At 39.1% G+C, this 21,294-nt stretch overlaps 1 protein-coding gene across 1 annotated transcript in view; it reads right to left on the reverse strand.

Moving 5' to 3' along the window:
* Window positions 1-487: 487 nt before the first annotated feature.
* LOC105042650 (protein GRIP) overlaps window positions 488-21,294 on the reverse strand; it is a 46,297-nt gene continuing 25,490 nt past the window's right edge. Inside the window, exons 12-22 of the mRNA XM_010919934.4 lie at window positions 21,107-21,207; window positions 17,140-17,273; window positions 16,900-16,997; window positions 16,709-16,828; window positions 13,286-13,313; window positions 13,134-13,192; window positions 4,818-4,889; window positions 4,692-4,739; window positions 1,281-1,386; window positions 1,114-1,172; window positions 488-883 (exon numbers count right to left, since the gene is read on the reverse strand). Of these exons, the coding sequence (XP_010918236.1) occupies window positions 764-883; window positions 1,114-1,172; window positions 1,281-1,386; window positions 4,692-4,739; window positions 4,818-4,889; window positions 13,134-13,192; window positions 13,286-13,313; window positions 16,709-16,828; window positions 16,900-16,997; window positions 17,140-17,273; window positions 21,107-21,207 (945 nt within the window). The 3' untranslated portion in view covers window positions 488-763. The remainder of the gene's footprint in view (window positions 884-1,113; window positions 1,173-1,280; window positions 1,387-4,691; window positions 4,740-4,817; window positions 4,890-13,133; window positions 13,193-13,285; window positions 13,314-16,708; window positions 16,829-16,899; window positions 16,998-17,139; window positions 17,274-21,106; window positions 21,208-21,294) is intronic.

Consider the following 21,294-nt stretch of genomic DNA (forward strand, 5'->3'; position numbering starts at 1 on the left):
CCTTGCATGCGTTCGCAATACTCGTGAACCATAGCAGGGTAAGATATTGTCTTAGTTATATAAATTCAATGGCTTATGTGAAGACCTTCATATTCTCAGAATGCCCTTGTCCAAACGTATCCCTGTAACATCTTACTACTGTAACAATTATTATAGCTACTATTTCTTGCAAATAATAACAATACAAGGAAATTAGGGGCCTCATCAATCCAATAAAGAAAGCATGTGTGAGCCAGCTATTTTAATGAATAAAAACCTGCAATTGTTGGAGCTTTGAACCTTCATTTTATCAACCATTATATGAAATCGCTTGTGCAATGTCAACCTGCACTTTTAACCTTAAAGAAAATAGCACACGTCCATGACTACATAGGAGCCTGTCAATCAGAATCATTCTATTTGATAGATTCATTAGTATCCATTCAAATTAATGACTTTCGAACAAACTCGAAATGGAGAGAGACATACGGAAGAAATAACATCAAAATATCAAAAAGGTGCTCATCGCATTTCTTTTTCCTTTGGTCAGTCAGAAACATAAATACTTTCACTATATATTATTGTTTTTATGTACATAATACTGTTACAAAAGGTACAATGGCTATAGTTGCTTAAAGAATTTAAAACAGAATATAATCTTCCTTCGAAGGTACCCACACATCTATGCATTCCAATAGGTTGGTTCAATCAACTCAAAACTGCAGCTCAACGGCTCTTCCACCACACCCAATCAAAGAAAATGAAGGAAAAAAGCCTGATCTCTTCACGAAAATGAGAATCTTGAAAAGAGAGAACGGGGTGTAGATGCAGTGTCGGAAAATGAAGCCACCGGACTAGATGAAGCGTCGTTTGAGGAGCGGTATACTTGTTGGCATTTCTTAATCTGTAAAAGCAATACAGTAAAAGATAATCATGCTTATAAAGCCTTAGGAGTTGATGTAATTAAAAGATAGCATCTCTTCATGGCATTTTTTAAGCAAAAATGGAAGCCAATTATACTTCATTATATATCATATAGCGAAATCAGGAACATGGTCAAGGGTTACAGGCATCTGCTGTAGGACTTTAGAATCAACTAATTTAACCACAATAGTAAGAGCAAGTTGATGTGACCTCTTCAGGGCTGAATTGCAATAGTGTTGCAACCACAGGAAGCAAGGCTTCCACTTCACCTGCGTAAAAGGTAATCTCCTTAAATCCTCTGATCATTTGTCTTCACTTTACCTACCAGCCATGATGTACATTTTTTTGAAGCATGGTGAGTTTAGGTTTTTAGGTACCTGTTTCAAGTAGCTTCAATATCACATTTTTAAGATATGTCATATCGATCCCTTCTCGCTTTTGTGATCTCTCCATGTTCCGAAGCTCAGCCTTCAACATCGCTTCCTGTGACAGTTGTGCAAAACCATGAAAGATATAAAAAAAAATAACTGGACAATCCAATAAATCTGTTGAATGCAGGCATCACATTTTAAACCCGTGATGGACTATTTAAAAGCAATGTATGACCACATGCCAATAAGCACAATGGAGATGGTAATCCAATACTAGATCATGTCTATTAGAGGTTCGTTTTCTGTCATAACTCATAATTAGTATTTCGTGTTTACCAAGTATCACGCATATCAACTTGCAAGAGTTATATAATCAAATCAGAATGATACCAAAACAACTAAACATTTTCATACTTGTTTAAACAAGGCTATTCAGAAAAAGATTTTATTCATAGAATATGAGAAGGCACACATATTTCAAAATTGAGAACATTTTTGAATGGGAAAATATTTAGTAAATTCATAGAGAGAACTCAATTTAACATACCCATTACATTAGTTTACCAACCGTAAAATACAGATGATTTGTCATGCTTGCTGCTGAAATTTCCAGAGTGAAACAAATTATATATGGTAAGATTATCAAAAGCAAATAAAATGTTCTGACATGGACTAGGAAGTGAATAGGAAATGTCAGTTGTGGCCTTGGTAACATGGGGACACAGTAAACTAGCCTCATTTTGACTAAAAAGAGATGCAAGTGACTAATTCTGCTCGGTTTAAACTGATTCAACCCCTCTTTTCCATATTCTTTATTACCCTTTTTTCCTTCTTACCTTCTTCCTCCTTATTTCATTTCTTTATATTTCTTCATTCCTTCCTTTCTTTCCTTTTCCTTCTTCTTCTTCGCTTCCTTTTAATTTCCTTTTCTTCTTCACCACTTAGGTCATTCCTTTCATTATCCTCATCCATATTTTGCTATATAATAGATTATCTTTAGTGGATGTGCTTTATATCAAGGATCGCCGACTCGAAACTCGATATCATGCCGGCCAGCTAGTGATACGAGTCGTTATGCCCCCGTACCGGATCCGAACCGACACGGAAACGGGAGATGAACCGGGAAGGAAGAGAGAGAGAGAGAGAGATGGGGAGAGCAAGGGAAGGAACCAGAGGCCGGCGAAGACGCCTGTGGTGGCCACTAGAGGGCCGCTGAGGCCTCCTGGACTCCACGATCCACGAGAAAAACTAAGAAGAGAGAGAAAGGGGGAAAGGGAGAGGAGAGGAGATAGAGGAAGGCGGCAGGAAAGCTATCGAAGTGCTGCCGAATGGCCATCATGGCTATCGGGTGGCTCAAAACCCCTCACGACCGTCGTGAGTTTGAAATAGGAGCGAAGCTCTTGTTTCATTGGGTTTTTTAAAAAACCTGACATAGTGAAGTTGGCAATGGATTTGCCGACTTCATGTGTATCAGATTTTTTTAAAAAAACTGACAAAATAATGAAATCAACAACGGATTTGCCGACTTTACTTAAGTGAACCCGACAAATCCATTGCCGGCTTTACTGTGTTGGATGTTTTAAAAAATCCGATAAAACGGAGGCTTCGCCTCTGTTTCAAAATCGCGACCGGCGTGGAGGATTTTGGACTGTTCGACGGCTACGACGACCATCTGACAGTCTTCCAGCAGCCTCCCCGCCACCTTCCCCTCCTCTCCCCTCTCCCTTTCTCTTTCTTAGCTTCCCACTCTCTCACGGAGGATCGTGGAGACCCAGAGTCTCAACCGGCCACCATCAGCCTTCCCCTCTCATTCCCTCCCCTTCTCTCTCTTCCTCTTTTTCCTTCTCTTTCATTTCGTTTTTGCTAGCATTTTGAATTAAATGTCCGAACTGCACTGATTAGCATCGCTATAGTTCGGCACGCCCCGAACCATCTGATTCGGGCCGATTTGGCAAACCATGCTTTAGATAATAAATTTGTTCATCTCATGGTAAACTCTAGGTTTGTGATCCACCTTCAGCTTAACGATATTTAAAATGTTTGAGTAAGCTTAAAAAAAAATCCTCTAAAATTAAAAAAAATGAAATAAAAAAATAAAAAAGCCAAAAATGTTATCCCACTACTAAACCAGTACGCACTTGCATACCTAGTGCTGATATGGTACAGTTCAGAATCATACTATCTTGATTAGGTACTAGTTTGATATCTTACTACACCAGTCAGGTACAGGTATGGAACTTGGTACCAAAATCAAGGATCTTGCAACTGAACCTGCAAGCACTCTGACCTGAAAATGCTGCTTCTGGGAGCTACTCACAAGATAACATTGCCATTTTCTATCCTATGAAGCACACATCTCCAAATAAAGCTTGTAGCCACATTTCTTATAGCTACTGATAATAAGATGCCAAAGAAGCACTGGCCTTAACAGGAATAGTACCATTCCAAATTATCTGAAATGTGTTCTCAATAATTTATTTCTGCTCAGAGGAAGGATAAAGTTCATAGGAAAGTATGAGGTGAACTTTTTTGCATTTTCGGAGTGCAAGTACCCATAGCTACACTTCTTAATAATCCCAAGTTATGAAAGCTTGACCTTTAAAATGACAGTATTGTTTTTAAGTTTTAACTATCTAGAATATTTTATGAATTTTCCTTCTAATGCTCAGAGATTTAAGCTACTTTAATATGTGAACAGATCACATGCTTATGCCTCATTCAAAAGCTATCATTTTATAAAGCAAAGTAGCCAACATTATGGTGCATCATGCATGCACAGGTCAAGGCACTCACATGCTATGCGCATGCACTATTCCGGTACCATGTAACAAATGGTTATCTTATCTTAAAACCAGCCTGAACAAATAGTTAAGGATTGTCCTTCCCATTTATCTAACTCTCAAGTTTTACTCCCATTTAATGATTTTTTAGAATGAATTTTAAGTGAGTTCCACAAGGTTGTAATCCATGTAATAAAGAAACAAAACGAGAAACATGAAAGTAAGTTGCAAAAAATCCAAAAATAAATGTCTAAAGCAATGGAGGTATGAAGATTGGTGGTTAAGGTCATTTCATCTACAAATTCCTGACTAATCCAGTATAACTTGAAAAGCATAACCAATCTTTCAGATGAAATTGATCTCAAAAGCCTCCCTGTCCTGATACTTGAGTAATCAATTTTCCCACACCCAAACATACACGAATACACATGATGAGAAAATGACGGACTTCTAACAGCATGAGTTTATTCTAAGAAAAAGTTTTAAGATACCATTACATGAAAAAAGATCAGAAGATAGAAGCAAATGATGACTTCTCAACTGATATACATGTAACAACATAGATATAATGTACTGTACACATGAGTGTCCATAAACTTGTTGCTTTAAGGACCAGAAATGCATAAAGATTTCTGACCTGTTGATTGTGAAGACGATTTTCACGCTCAAGCTCCTCAATCTCTTCCTGGAGAAGAGAGAGCAAATCAGATACTGTAATTTACAGATGGAAATAGGAAAATACCAAAGTATTTCTGAAGCTTACCTGAAGTGCTAATATATGTCGTTGTGACTGGGCAAGTTCTTCCTCTCTTTGAGCTTGTTGCCTAGCCAAAAGCTGAAAATAAAAACGATAAACACAACATTTAAGATGTCAATGGTTTTAGTACAATGAAAGTTGTATGCTCACACTCCTTATATTCAGTATTGTCATAATTAAGCAAAATCAGATAAGGAAAATTTTGCATAAATAATGAGCAAGGTACATATAGAAGAAAAAAGGAATAATCCAATATGTTCTAGTGGATGTCATGAGCAAGACCAGTATCATATATTTGCACACTACACATTTAACTAATTTGATCTTGTAAGTCATATGTACAAGATAAACAAAGTAACCTTGGCATAGAAAATGCCGCTTGAGCTAGTTGCTCGCAAGAGACTCAAGACTCTTGGGCCTTGGCTATCCACACAATGGATACTGGAATGACATTGTCTTCCTCTTTTTCCATCAAATCTCATACCATAACCTTGCTCCTCCATTGCCAGCCTGAGCTGACAACTTTGACCCTTCTCACCTATAGCTACCACCACTAGCACCATCACTATTAGCTCTCATATCTCTAGCAACCCCACTCTACTTATGTGCCCTATCTAACCATGATGCTGACTGCATTCAACCACTTTCCTTTGGTCCTTAGATGAAAGGCCACATCCTTTTGTTGGCTCCCCAGAGCCACTTTGCTCACATCTTTACCTTCTAATATCACAATTAGCTAAATAGCAGAGCTTCATGAACCTCTACTAACACTCCTCCAAATCCCAACCACCCAAGGATAGCAGCAGAGGGTGGTGAGAGGCAATAGTGAAGCAAAGGACTGGAGCATGGAATGTTGATTTAGAGGAGGATAGTTGATGTAGTAGGGAGGGGGGGTGAGAGAGAGAGAGGAAAGACAATTGATGTTGCAGCCAAATATGATACCCCTCTAACTAACACCATCATTCTCTCCTCCATCCTCTCTAACTCTCTTGAGAGAACCAACGAGCAGATTGTTCCCCCTACTATTATGTAGCTAGTGAAGAAAGTAAGTCATTGGCAATGGTGGAACAAAGTAGAGAGAGGAGTAGGAGTCAAAGAAGAAAGAGGGCAAAGTCATCGAGCTTGAGGTTGGAAAAACTATGACTTTCCTCAAAGAAGAAAGGTGGGGAACTTAGAGGTTGTGCGGTCTCTAGATTTTAATTTGTGATACTTAAATCAGATGGAACCTTTTCACCTGATAGAAAGATCCTATGGTTCAAAATAAAAAAGGAGATTCCTTCTCCTCTAAAGAGGAGTGTGGTCCACCTCACTCTATGTTTGTGTGTATATATAAAGATATGAAAGTGCATATAGATGAACATTACCATAACCAAGGATCAATACACTATCATGTGCTACAGTGCTAGCATTTCACTAGTATGGTATGCTCTGGCCAAGGTTCACCGAACTGTTACCAGAGGTTGTACTGGCCGGCAATCGATTCGGTACGGTACAAGTCTATACTATTCCAGGATGTACATTAAATAAGAAGAGGGTGGAGTAGAGGGAAAAAAGGAGAGAGGAAGAGAGGGTGGGAGAAAGAGAGGGGAGGGCTAAGGGAAACCCTAACCTAACCCTAGTGGAGAGAGAGAGAGGTGGAGGGAATGAGGGATGAAGAGGGGGAGGAGGGCGAAGAGCCAAAAAATCGCTAATCCTAACCTTAGCAAAGCGAGAGAGAGAGAGAGAGAGAGAGAGAGAGAGAGGAAGGGAGGAACTTACAATTTGAAAAAATAAGATAAACACTCCAATGGCAAGGGGGCCCATGGTTCTCTCCAATGTTTTTTCAACCCATACAACGTTCGCCTAGGTGGACAACTCCATTGTCCTTGTAAGCTAAAAGTGCCTCATCACTATCCATTAGAGAAAGGGCCACAGGCAAGAAGTTAGCTATGACATTCTTCCAATGACAGTCAGCGACATCTTTTTGGGCAGCCCTTGGCTTTATGATAAAGATGTGCATCCTTCCAGCTGCAAGGCAAGAAGGTGACAATATCATCCAAAAAAAGCAGGCTTTTTCTATGCAAAAAAGCTCGAAGTAATTCCAAAACCTCCAAAGTTCCTCACTGTCAGATGCTTTGAGAAGGAAAGAAAGCAGGAGCTATCTGTGCCCTAATTAAAAGGAGTCTATGGTTGAAGAAAATCGAACCATACTTGAAGCTATTCAAGAAATCCTGAAGGACTTCAATGACCAAAATGCAGAAAAACTGCCAGATAGATTTACTTCCCATGGAAAATCCAGCATACCACAGACCTTGTCCAACGGTCTAGCTTGCCAAATTTGGCACCTACCAAATGAGTCCTGTTGAACACAAGGATTCAACAAGTAGGAGGATAGTTGGCTGCAGAAAAGATTCATGAGGGAAACTTAAGCCCTTGTGGAATCCCAACTATATTAGCTCTCAAAAAGGATAGATCATGGTGAGTCTATATTAACAGTAAAGCAATTAAAAAAAATCACAATCAAGATCGGTTTCCAATTCTGAGACTTGATGATATATTAGATATGCTACTAGGATCTACAATCCTTCCCAACATTTACCTTCGAAGTAGCTACCATCATATTCAGATCCAACTTGAGATGAGTGGAAGACTGCATGCAAGATGAAGGACCATTTGAATGGCTTATTATGCCATCCGGACTTACTAATGCTCCTAGTACTTCACCAAGAGAAGTTCTACATTAATCTAAAGAAGTGCATTGACCCAAGGAAGATAAAAGCCATAGTGGATTGGATGATGCCAACCAATATTAATGAAGTAAAAAGCTGCCAAGGACTTGCTATGTTTTACCGACACTTCATCCATGACTTCAGTATCATCATGGTGCCTATCACCGAATGCATGAAGCAAGGTCCGTTTAATTGGATGAAGGTAGCAAACAAGGAAACAAGGCCTTCACGATACTTACAAGATGACAGAAACCCCACTAGTCTCATCTGCCAAATTTCCACAAAGTCTTTGAAGTTGCCTGTGATGCTTCATCTGTGGGAATAGGTGTTCTAAGCCAAGAAGGTCATCCATGTGCCTATCAGCGAAAGTTGCATGATGCAAAGAAATACTCTACCTATCACATGGAGTACTGTATAGTTGTGCAAGCCTTAAAGCACATGCAACATTATTTAATCCATCAATAGGGTTGGAAATGAGCTCGGGCTGGCCCGGAGCCCATCGGGGTGGACCAACATTGGGGCAGGCCAACATTGGATCAGGCTAGGCCCAAACAATATCAGACTTGGTTTGGACTTATTAGATATAGAGCCCATTTTTTTCGGACTCAGCTCGAGTATACCATTGGCCCGACCCAGGCCTAGCCCAAGCCTGAATTCAAGCCCGATCTTGAGCCCGGATTCAGGCCCATACCTTGTATATGACAACCCAGTTTGGCGCCCATACCGTGTACACTAAGGGATACACCAAACATTGCCATTCCAAAATTTCTCCCCCTCTCTCTTCACCCTCTTCATCACTCTCCTCCCAACTCTTTGCCCTCCTTGAAACCCATCAGAGTTTTTGCGAAAAAACCCTTCTTCGATCCACCACAACTCTCAATTTCGTTGTTCAAAGGAGGACCTAATGGTGGAGGATGCGGTGATGCTCGGACCATCACAGGTGGGTAGTAGCGACTGCAGGGATGATCGAGAGCTTAGAGATCTCGATCGAACAAGCTGCAGGACATCTTCGCCCAGCTCGACAGCTCCATTGATCTGCCTCAGGTGGCAATGGTCGGAAGCCAGAGCAGCAGGAAGTCGAGCATGCTTAAGATGCTCATCAATCGTGATTTTTTACTGTAGGGATCGGATATTTTTACTAGGATGCCGCCATGGTCCAACTTGTGCATTGGCCCAAACGGCAAGAGGTGGAGGGGGCAAATGAGTGGGGGGAGTTCCTCCACTTGCTTGGAAGCCACCAATATGAGCACTAGTAGGAGCAGGAACTGATGGTTGAAAGTGGAGAGGAGGTAACGAGAGTATGCCGCCCCCACCATCACCAAAGCCATGCCCCCTTTCCAACTCTTCCTACCGTTCCTTGCTAATTAATGGATCAAGTTGGTTGAGGGAGGAGGCAACGAATGGATGGGAATGAGGCTGGATTTCCAATCAGGAGGGGGAAAGGCAAAGATGGATGGGGCTCAGGGTTGAGAAGGCGAGAACAAGACGAGTCAAGCTAGCCCAATCGAGTTCGGGCCAGGCTCGAACCTAAGCTCAGCCTGTTCGGGCTTGGGTTTTTCCAAACATATCGGGCCTAACCTTAGCCCAAAGCCCCAAAAAAATCTCAGGCCAAGCTCGAGTAGGGATATGGCCAGACCCAGCCCAACATAGTTCCAACACTATCCATCAGGAGTTCATCTTACACTTTGATCATAAAACCCTTAGATACTTGAATAGTTGAACTCTTAAAAGAAGTTAAGTTCTCCACATGCCGAGTGGAGCAATTACTTAGAGGAATACACTTTCCACTTGAGGGGATCGAGAACAAGGTTACCGATACCCTTAGAAGAAGAGCCTGCCAGTTTACATCCATGTTTGACGAAGTCGCTTGATTATCCAAACCTAGCACAAAGACAGATTTCAGCCCTACCTACAAAGCTTTTTGACAAGAAGAAGCTAGAGATGAACTATGATACCTGATCCAAGATGGCTATCTCTTTCATGGCAACCATATCCGCATTTCAAATACCTCACCTCGAGGCTTTCTAATCAAGGAGATACATGCCAAAAGAATGGTAGGACATTCAGCAACAACATACCTTCGCACTTCAAATAGGCAGATTTTATTGGCCAAACATGCAAAAAGATGTTAGAAAGATATCAAAATATGCCTATGTCAACTTGCCAAAGCTCATATTTTGCAAAATGCAAATTTATACCAGATAAGCAACTACTAACTATTCCAAACAAGCCTTGGGAGGACCTCAACATGGAATTTATACTTAGGCTATCGAGATTTTGCCAAGGTTGACTTGATCGTTATTGTATTAGACTAACTTTCCAAAATGGCATATTTATCCCCTATAAAGGCTTCTAATGCTTCCCACAAAGCCAAGATCTTTTTCAATAGAGTTGTCAGGCTACATGGAGTTCCTAAACTGACAGAGATGCGAGATTCATAAGCTAATTCCAAAAAATATTGTGAAGAAAGATGGGCGCTAAACTACTATTTTGTAGTGCCTTTCACCCATAAACTGATGACCATACTTAGGGGGCGTTTGGTATGGAACGATCCACCCAAGATCAAGGATGATGTCGGTGAAGATGATGAGATCACCGTGTTTGATTACACCATGGTGATCCTACGTGGCGATGATTTTAAATCGCCCCCACTCCTCAAATCACCGTCCAACGCGGTAATAAAAAATCCGCTCTTGAGGATGGATATCCAACATCACTCCACAGCAATCTTATATTAAAATACATCAACCAAAATACCCTCATAATAGAGAGACTTCCTAGAAGAGAAAATCTTTTTTTTTGCCGTGATATTTTTTCGCATGCGTACGCGATATTATTTATGCGCATTGGGTGGGTAGTTGGGCGTCATCTCAACGAACGAAGAGAAGGAAATCCTTCCTTTTCTTGCCATAGTGATTAAAAAGAGGAAAAATCTATTAGATATTTTCTGTCCCGATCCTCAATCCCAACTCCTAAAGCTTTATTGAGAGGGTGACTTGAAGCGGTGATTCATTTCCTCAACCCAATCACGGTAATCTGAGGCTTTTTTCTTCTTCCATCTCTCCTCTATCATTTTTTTCCTTTCCATTTGAGATATGTCAGGGGTATTTTTGATATTATATGGTCGGTGATCTTGGATTTCCGTAGCATACCAAACAAGTTACTTGTACATATCCGAAGATCTTTAATCACTGTACTATGACCAACCAAACATAACGATCTTAGATCACTAGGGAGCAGATCACCCCAAGATTTAGATCATCAGTGATCCTAGATTACCGTGGTGATCCCAATTGGGTCACCAAACAGCCCCTTAACTGGTAAACAAAAGCTTGGAGCATCTCTTGAGATGTTTGATCATCGAATAGTGAGAGATATGTGATATAGTTCTGCCACAAGCTGAGTTCACCAATAACAACTCAATAAACCAGACATTAGATGACCACCCTTTGAAATAGTTGCAAGAATCAAATCAAAACTTCCAGTGGATCTCATGCCCCTTCTAGCACAAGCACAGACTAGTGTAGTACTTTGCCTGGCACATAAAGGACATACATGAACTGTTCAAGAGGATCCAGGGGCAAATAGAACACTGGAGGCGGCAATCCAACAAGATATGATGGGATGTCCAAATCTAAGAAGGGCACCAGATGATGGTAAGAATCACTCCATAAAGATTTGCGCCCAGGGCCTTCCACAAGCTGCAGCAACAAGAGACAGGTCCATACAAAATCCTGAAAAAGTTGGGAGAATACCTATTTACTCGAGCTTCTAGAAAATATGAAGATCAGCCTTATCTTCAATGCATCCAATCTCACAGCCTCGATTAAACACCGTTGATGGGGTTTGGGACATAAAGCCATGTCAACCTAAAGTTGTAAAGATTTGGATAATCAGATCATTGCCTCTCCCAATCGACCCTATTAGAAATTTTTACCAAGTGGCAAGGGAAACCCATGAAGAATGGACCTGGATCACTAAATAAGATTTGCAGACACTCAACATGGACTTTTACAAGGACTACTAAGCACAATATTCATCCAAGTTAAAGTTTCTCAAGCAAAGGTGGTGAGTGTGTCAATGCAAACCAGAGGTAGTCCAAGAAGAAGAAGGGCCGATTACTGCTAACCAGAGCCTGAATAAGGCAAAAGAAGTCAATCAATTACTACCAAAAATCAACTGACTTTATGAATTACACTGTCAGAACATACTGATGGTAGGACACACTGTCAAAGGAGAACCAATGGTGCAAAGTCACCTTCAGTACAAGCTGACTCTGAGTTGGATTGGGAGAAGATAAAGAACTGATACCAATGCATCCATGGGAATTGATGGTGGCCTGTTCGCCATCATAGAGAATTTTATTTCTAGAGGCCGTTTAGACGAGATTTCTTAGGTTAATAGTCCTAGGAGTATTATTTTTTATTTCTAGTCGGAATACAAGAGTCCCCATGAATTTCTTGATTTAACGGCCTTGTATCCAATAAATACCCCTTCCCATGCACTCGTTTTATCATTGAAGCATTAGTAAAATTTCTATTGAGATTTCTCCTAACTTCTTGAGTGTGAGGGATTGCTTGAGTGCCCATTATGCAAGATCAGAGTGCCCATTGTACAAGATCATGATTCGGAAGAAGGCTTTGGCAAGAGGTCAGGGTATGGAAGGCTAAACCATGCCGAACCAACTGGTTTGAGATGCACCGAACTGGATTAGTCGGTTACCGGCATGGTTCAGTCCATTGGTTCAAAACAGAGGGAGAGAAAGAATGAGAGAGCAGAAGAGAGAGAGAGAAAGAGAGAGAGAGAGAAGGAAGAGGGGGAAGGGAAGGGAGAGAGAGGGCTCAAAAGTCCTCATTTTGTCAATAGAGGGTTCCCTTGTTTCCTTGCAAAACAAGGGATGCCCTATAGTTTTTTTTGCCACTTTCGAACTGATGTTGGCAAATAGTTTGCTGACCACAGTTTAAGTTGGCAAAAAAAAATGAAATCGGCAAACAGTTTGCCAACTTCTTAAGGGATGTGGGCAAACCATTTGTTAATTTCAGTTCAAAATTGGCAAAAAAAAAAAAAGAAAAATAAGCTATATGTCCCAAAACAGCACAGCATGGATCCTTTCTGTACCATACCATCCGCCGACCAGTATGGGTCCCAATACCAGTTTGGCGAACCTTGTGCTACAATTCTTTTACCGAGATCTTGTGAAGACTAGACATGCGAGGTTGAATGTCCAGCAAGAAGAGAAGGTGTGAGGCCATATAGTTCTTAGTCCAATTTTGCTTCTAGTTTAATTTTTTTGCATTTGGTTAGCTTTCTAATGTGCTACTTTGATCTTTTGTGGGATAAGCAATCCTATGGGGTCCTTTACCTTCACACCTGCAGCATGCCAATTGATGAAACATAAACATATCTTGCCAATAGTAATAATGGCAAGAAAAGTATCCTGTTGTGTTGTGCCATGATGACCATGACCTAAATCCACAACCCATTATCTTAACCATCAATCCTAGTTCCAATGATTTCATAAAACCTCACAGGAATAAGATAACTTAGACCTTAAAGTAATTAAAACTAAATATCACCAAATTAAAATAGCAATGAATTACAAAAAAAAACTTACCAGAATTTGTTGTTCAGCTGCTGCGATGTTCAAAATTTGGGCATCCTGCTTTGAAGCGGCTGAAAAGTCAAATGTGTCAAGAGTCTAATAGCCACTATTGGATATGAACAAATCCTTGTGGATTTGCAGAGTTACAAATATGTTTACATTACCTGAATTTTGTTCATCATTATGGTCCACCTGAAACACAATAAAGATCAAAAAAATATATATTAAGACTGAGAAATTAATAAATCACAAATGCAGGGGAACCAAATAATTGTATATAATACTGATGATGCAATTACTTCAGTTTCAATATGAGATAAAAAAGAACACATAGATTCTTGTTAAGAATTACAAAAAGAAGAATACATTTTTCATAAAAAAAGCAGGACATTCTTGTTCCACTGTAATTTGACACACAATACGTTGATCATGATCAAAATGTTTATGGTGTTCGTATGCAAGAAATTTGGTCATTGATCAGTAAGAAGTAGATATTACGTAGTCGACATTGCAACTATATTAAAGGCATTAAAAATTATGTCTTGCATGGTTGAATTTAAATTAGATAAGATAATGAAGCCCAAGGCTTATGATCCAAAAGAATATCAAGAACAAACACAATATTGTTATTAGAATTACATTAGCAAATAGAAACAAGTTCATTACCCAGTTATGTTCCCAATGATCCAGGTTCCTGAGAGGGTGGACTGGGACAAACCTAACCTTTGGTATTTTTCACACTAAGTGGCTGCCCTAGAATCAAACTATGCTATTGCACTTGTCATCCCATGACTTTACCATTGCACTAAGCAATGGTCCCTATTAGAAAGCAAATATTAGAGCATAAAATTTCAGGAAATCAATAGGGTAATCCTTTTGATTCATTTTTTATCTTTGGGGAGGTGCAAATTCTTTTGATTCGTTGATGAACAAATCATATTACATTTTCCTACACCACATTCATTTACACTCTTAAAGACTTGCATATTTCAGTAATTTTGTTTATGTGCCAAACTCTGTAATTATGAGAGTATGACAACTGAGCAAATGTAGGTTAAAACATGACAAACACTACCTTTACGGTGATACCAAAATATTTCATGAAGCGAGCAAAGGACAATATAGTTTTTTTCTCTATTTTTTTCCTTCTACCTTCCTTGCCATCTAGGATGCATGGATTCCTCCAATTGCATGTTGTGATAGTAGCAAATACTAATACTCATCAAAATACCTTAGGGATCATGATAATCATGTTAAGTATCCTGTTGTTCAAAACTAAAAAACTGCTCCGAGTACTTCCTAGATACACTTCAGGCACATCACAATACCTCCAAGAATAAGGGAGAGTGTTCTCCCCTTCCTTTGATGAACTAGAGTTTGTGATATTGATACTGGTGTACAGAGTACGGATTGGGTTCCATGAATTTGATTGATAACTAAATATCAGTTCATGGAAGTTAATACTATCATATAAAGCATGAGCTATTTCATTTTTGTAACTCAAGATGTCACCCAAAGGGGCTAGCTAGAAGGCTATTAACTAGGATCCTTGGCCCTGCTTAAGTACTCAAGATCTCCTCAACCCACATTAATGTCAGACTAAGCACAAGCCTGTTCGGATCTTCATGCACTCCCCTCATCTAGGCTATGACATCCTTGCCAGGAAAGGAACTAATCACAAACACCATACTAAAGCTGATCATGGGTGGGGCTTGAGCACAGAAAATGTCAAATTTTAGATAGGCCTGATCCGAAGCCTGACTAAAAACGAATATATTTTAAATGGCCCAAGGCCCAGTCCATGATCATCTCCACAACATACCTAGCTTGTGGTCAGACCTAAAAGGGTCTGCACTATATTGTCCCCTAGCCACATGGGTCATAGGCTTACATTGTAGTAATCTAGAGCTTCAGCCAAAAAGGGCTAGCTAGAAGGTTATTAATCAATGTCCTTGGCCCTGCTTAAGTACCTAAGACCTTAGTTCACACCAGTTGTAGGACAAAACACACCAAGATGTGTCTTCACACACTCCCCCCATTTAAGCCCTGACATCTCACTAAAGAAAGGTCCATCACAAACACCAAGATCAGCTCAAGTCAGCCCCAAAAAGACCCATGTTATAGTATCCCTTGGCTATACACAAAAAGGGCTAGCTAGTAGGTTATGAATTGAGGTCTGTGGCCCTACTTAAGTGTCCAAGACCTCTCCAATGCATACAAGCTGTGGAGCAAAACAACTACATGGTTCCTCACAAATCTAATAGCCCACTCCGCTATACAAATATTTGTTTACACATATATGTAGAAAATACATACATTAAATATTGTTTTCAAAACATATTATACCTTGCATTTCAAGACCTGCCACATTGAAGTATCCATATTGTGCAATATTTGCATCATTATCCCTCACCATGCTTCATAGCTTGCTCTCCAGTGTTAGCTCTGACTAGTTTGATATAATTTGTTGTACTCAAGGCTTGGAATCTTGGTACTGGACCCCATACTAGCACCCAACCAGTACACCTTGTACCAAATGTTTGGTGCAATACATACCTTAGCACCAAACCTCGATTCGAGAGGCATGCTGAGTCTTCATACCCCACCAATATGCTATGGTGCATCTTGTACCAAGCAGTGCAGTTGAGTATAGGAAAACAGAGTTGTACCAATGACAATAGGCCAACATTGTAATACTGTTTCTAGGTAACCAAAAAACTGGATAGATGGCACAGGGATGAGAATCCCTTGTAAGAAAGGGTTGAACTAAAAAATAAACCCCATTTCATGTTTTGGTAACGCTAGGGAAATTTTTTAGGTAGAAATGATGCCAACCAATGGTGAAAACTCATTTTGACTCAGACCTTGGCCAATGACAAATGAAAGATGACATAATGAAATTATACATCCCAAACAAAATGAAGTGTTATTAAGAAGTCACAATCTGCATGAATAAGACAAGATTTCTTCATTTTAGTTCTACCTTGTACAACTAATCTTGCATTTGCCTTCAAATTCATTTCATCATTTATTTTTTTCAAGATCGATTGAAATACTGTAGTTTTCTATAAACACCCCTAGCAAATCAAGTTATTTGACATACAAAAATTTAAATAAATAAATAAAACAAAAGAATCTTCAAACACATTTAACTTCTCTCAAGTAGGACTGTAGTAGCAGCTAACTGAAAGTGGAATGGATGATATGGGTTGCTAATACCTATTCAGTTTATGCTGAATGACAAGTCTAAGTTGAAGATTAGAAGAGGAGAGCACAAGAAGCTTTAGGGCAACTGGTCAGGAAAACTTTAGGGCCTTGTTTAAGAATATTAATTGCAGTTTCCTTGTCCTGCCCAATTGGTCAAGTTGCTTGAGGATTTTATTTTACCAGGTTAAACTTTCGGAATGGGTTTTCTGCAAAAATCCTAAAATACCGAAGATTCGTGGACATATTTTTATTAACAATGAAAAGCAAATGGCAATGATTATAATTTCAGACAACAAATATAAATGCTAGAATCTATTCAAATGTAGCAAGAAAACAACACACAAAAAAGGATTACAGAAGCATAGTGTCAATGAACTTACAGATGGTCTCAATTCCAAAGAGTGATGAAGATTCTTATTATCTTCAATAAGTCTGGTTATCTCCTTTTCTTTCTCTTCAATTGCTCTATCAGCAATATCACGAAATGTATAATGCTCTTCCTAGAATTTGACAATGTCAGAAACTAAACAAGATAGATCAAGCCAAACATCTAGTTGCAAGTGCAAGATACCTTGAGCTTTTCATATTGTAGTTTAAGATCTTCCAACTCCTTCTGTGCATCATCTCCAATACGGTTAACATTCTGAGCCTCCAATATGTGATATTTCACTGCAAAGTGTATGCTACTATGCTTCTTATATATTATTAACCAACCATATTAATTAGACAGTGCTGTGTTTGTGCTTCTGTGTGTAGGGGGCATGCATGCATATGTTTGTGCATGTGCTTGTGTAGGGTTGAGAAAGTTTACATTTCCAATGTTCCTCTATACTCTCCAAGTTTTTTTGCCAAGTTTCTTTTTCAGACAGGTATTGAGAGGTAGCAGCATCAAGTTTCACAGTTATGTTTCTTATCCGTCCCTCAGCATCACCAAGAGCTGCATCCCTGAAATCAAAATTCAATTGAAGGTGGTTCTATCTACCAGCTGTTAAAGGTCTGCAAAACATTTGCAAGCTATTAAAAGGTTTAACTGGAAAACCTGCGGCTCTGAAAAGTTCCAAACAAGTTTCACAGAATAATAAAAAATTGGTCACAAAAATATCAAGGTTCTCAGGCTAGCAGAATACTATGTTTAGGTGATAAATATGTTAGGATTTGACAAATCAAATGGTATCTCAAGCTGGAAATGTTAGGACAAATCCTCAATCTTTCCATAAGTCATCAACTACAATTACAACAAAAATATGTTAGTTAATTGAGTACCAAATCATTATTTGATAATCTAATATATTCAGAACTTGATTATTACTAATGGGTTCATCTCCTATATTTGCATTCTCTCTCTCTCTCTTTGTTCTCAAGGAAAAGCAGGGTATGGTAGAAGGGTGTTTCCCCATGGCATAAAATCCCCAAATCTTGACACTGAATAAATGCCCTTGGGCCACTTCTATATGCTGCATTACTTTTAGAATTTCTTTCCTTCTAGATTTTCAAAAATTCATTTTGCTTATAACACTTCTTATTCCAGACTTGAGAAAGAACAAAAAGAAAATTAGGCATCATGACAGCCAAGAAACATTGCCTGATATTACTGGATCAATGAACAAGATGGCCAGAGAGGTAGAAAAAATTACTGAACACAAGAAAAAGCTATGTGAATTAGAAAAAAGGTTCTCATCAAGATTATTGAGACAGAGAACACTAAGATATTCAATTGTTCTCTGGCCTTTGCATGGGAGAGAATGCAATCAATTATTTGTGCCATTCCCAAAATGAGTAAACCTGGACTCTGATAGCAGTACTGTTGTTACAGTTATAGCCATAGATGGACACAAGTCTCCTAGACTGTTCACCATGATTTGTCTATGAGATGATATTTTAAGAGTTGACTTCAATAACGTGCTTCACATGGAAACAAAGTCATGGGCCAAACTGATGGGAACTTAAAATTTAGCATGATGGTCATGGAAAGCAAGAAAGGACCATTCCTAAGATCCAAAATAATAGGCGATCACAACTCAGCAATAGGGACTTCGTCTAAACTTAGTTTCTGGCAAGCTGCCACCTTCGTTGATAAGAAACAGAAATGTCTTGAGATTAGTTCTCCTATAGCTTAACTTATGCTCCTCTGCAAATTATGCTATTTTGGCATGTCAGCTCTGACAGAATAATTGTTCAATGTTCTACATCACAGAACTGCTCTAAACAAGATTGCTCAATGTGATTAACCTTCCTCTTCTCAGAGATAAGCCTTTAGACCACATGTGGAAGTCAAGTTAAAAGTTAGAAACAAAGAAATGTTCCAACAGAATTAATCGATCCTCTTCCATTTCGGAATCCCTCTCTTCTATGGATTATCTCATGCATACAAGATTTTGAAACACTCACTTTTAGGCCAAGTTAAAATTTAAAACCACCTAATATATCACTATTAAGGTTCTAAACGGTTATCCTAGTACACATGGTCTTTCATGCCTTGCTATCACTATTCCTTGTACAATTTACGCCACATTCTCCTTCAATATGGGACTGATTTTTCCAATGAAATTGATGTGACCGCCCATAAACCCTCTGAAAACTGCTATCAAACCAGACAATCAGATAATATGATATTACATCAGCCCAAAAATCTCGCTTTAAGAGATCAAGAGACATCTCATTAAGCACTATATTTGACACAACTCGGAGGAGAAAGATACCATCATCTTCTCAAGGATACTGTTTTAAATGACTGATTTGTACCTACCTATATGTTCCTGTGCATGTCAAGTGCCAACACGTTATGCATATTGTCTTGGTCCCTAAAAAGCACAGCCACAATGCAAAATACTCCAACCCTACTGATCTTGTTTTCTTGAATAATGGTTTGGCATTATCTTTGGACGGCTATCCACACACACCATTTTTTGTGGATCTCATAATTATGTTGCCTTTCCCAGGGAAAAAAAACATGATCCAATTTGCTAAACCATAAATCTGAATCATTTTCCATTTGCTGACCATTTTATTTTAAATTATTGCAACTATTCATCTTATAAAAATCTAGGACCTCACCCAAAATGGCTAAGCTAGAAGGCTATCATTAGGGTTTCTTGGACCTGTATAAGTACCCAAGATCGATCCATTGCAAAACAGAAGTGGGACTAAACACATGCCCTGATAGGTTCTCACATAATCCCCCATTTAAGTCCTTGAATCCTCACCAGGCTCAAGTTCCAAATCTGATTAAATTCAATTGCAAACACCATAATCAGCCTGTAGTCAACCTCAAAAGGCCCCATGTTGCATTGTCCTTTTGTCTACATGGCTATAAGCAAAGTTTGCTCTAATTTCATTTGCAACAGCCCAAGACCTCCCTCAAGAAAGGCTAGCCAAAAGGTTATTATTTGTTTCATTAACCATGTATATGTACCCAAGAGCTACCCAGCACATAGATGTGGAAATAAACATGTCTGCATGGGTTCTCAAATAGCCCCATAGAGGAAATAAGCAATTGTGACTAGAAGTTTATCTCTGAACAAATTGTATATTCCTTGCTTAAATATGGAGTTGCTTTGTAATATCCTTACCCATACATGATGTGGCTCAATTAGCACAAAGTTTTCCACATTATGGAAATGGGACTTTCCATATTGTTTCATATTGGTGTCCCCTCACTCATGTAACACCAAATCCACTAGTAATATTATTAACAAGGTCCACGAACCAGTATCGGAGGTTGTACCAGCCGACTACCAATTTGGTACAATATCAGCATGCACCATACTGGTCCGTACATTACCAGAGCTACGGAGAGAGAGGGCGAGGGAAAGAGAGAGGGAGAGAGGGAGAGAAACAAAGGGAGGGATGGAGGGAGAAAGAGAAAGGGCACCCACTATCGGCCTCATTAATGGCATTGTAGTGATGATAGTGATAAGCCGAAAACCTTGGCGATGAGGATCTTGACCTTGCAAAGGATTATGAGTTAGAGGCTTATGCATGGCGAGCTCATTTCAAATGAACCAAGGTAGGAAGGTTTAAATATAATATTAAGCCGATTCAACCTTTGAACCGAGTCAAACTGCTCAAAACCAAGCAGAATAGAACAATTCAGCTCAATTTGGGCCGATTCACATCGAGTCTTGAACCAAATTGCCAACTCAACCTGGTTTTGTACTAGTTTGGTTTGGTGCACCCTGAACCGAACAGTTCAGGTCAGTTTGGCAGACATTGATTACTATAAAATACCAGTATCAGTTAATTCAGCGTCCGACATATACTATCGATCCTAAAGTTTGCCATAAAAGAAACAATGAATTAAGATTATGATGTCTAAAGAACTTAAAAGAGAAGCTAGACTTCCAATAACAGTTATGATTCACCATACTAAAGCTACATGAAAATAGGGGTATTTTGGAAGAATGTTTAAAATTAGTAGAGATGTAATGTAAAATAGCTAGTTAATTGCCTAGATATGTTTATTTGTCATACAGAACGTTTTAGAATAACATAGGCAGCAGATAGGTAGCCAAGTAGCCACCTAGCACCTGCAGCCAAGGTCAGCCCAAAAATGATAAATTAGAAAATCTAATGAGTAATGAATATGATGAGAAATGTAAAATAATAGTCATAAGAAAAAATAAAATAATATAATACCTATCAAATAAGATGTAGCAAGTCAATAAGAAATGCAACATGGCAATATTCAATACCAATAAGATGCAAAAACATGGGGGTTGGCACCTAGTTGGCCAAGGAGGCAGTTTAAAAGTAATAGTCGTACACGGAAACATACTTACCTTGCAGAAATTTCTTTATCATGGTTGACCAAAGCGTCTTGAAGATCATGGATGGCTTTGTCCCTTTCTGCTAATGCCATGACTACTACTCTTTCGGCTTCCTAAAGTAAATAAAGGACACAATAACCATAAAAGGGAAACAAAAATTTCTTCTGAATGCGTTCAAGGTTATCATTAGGCTGTAATAA

This window comes from Elaeis guineensis, chromosome 4 (assembly GCF_000442705.2).
Source record: "Elaeis guineensis isolate ETL-2024a chromosome 4, EG11, whole genome shotgun sequence".
Classification (NCBI taxonomy): domain Eukaryota; kingdom Viridiplantae; phylum Streptophyta; class Magnoliopsida; order Arecales; family Arecaceae; genus Elaeis; species Elaeis guineensis.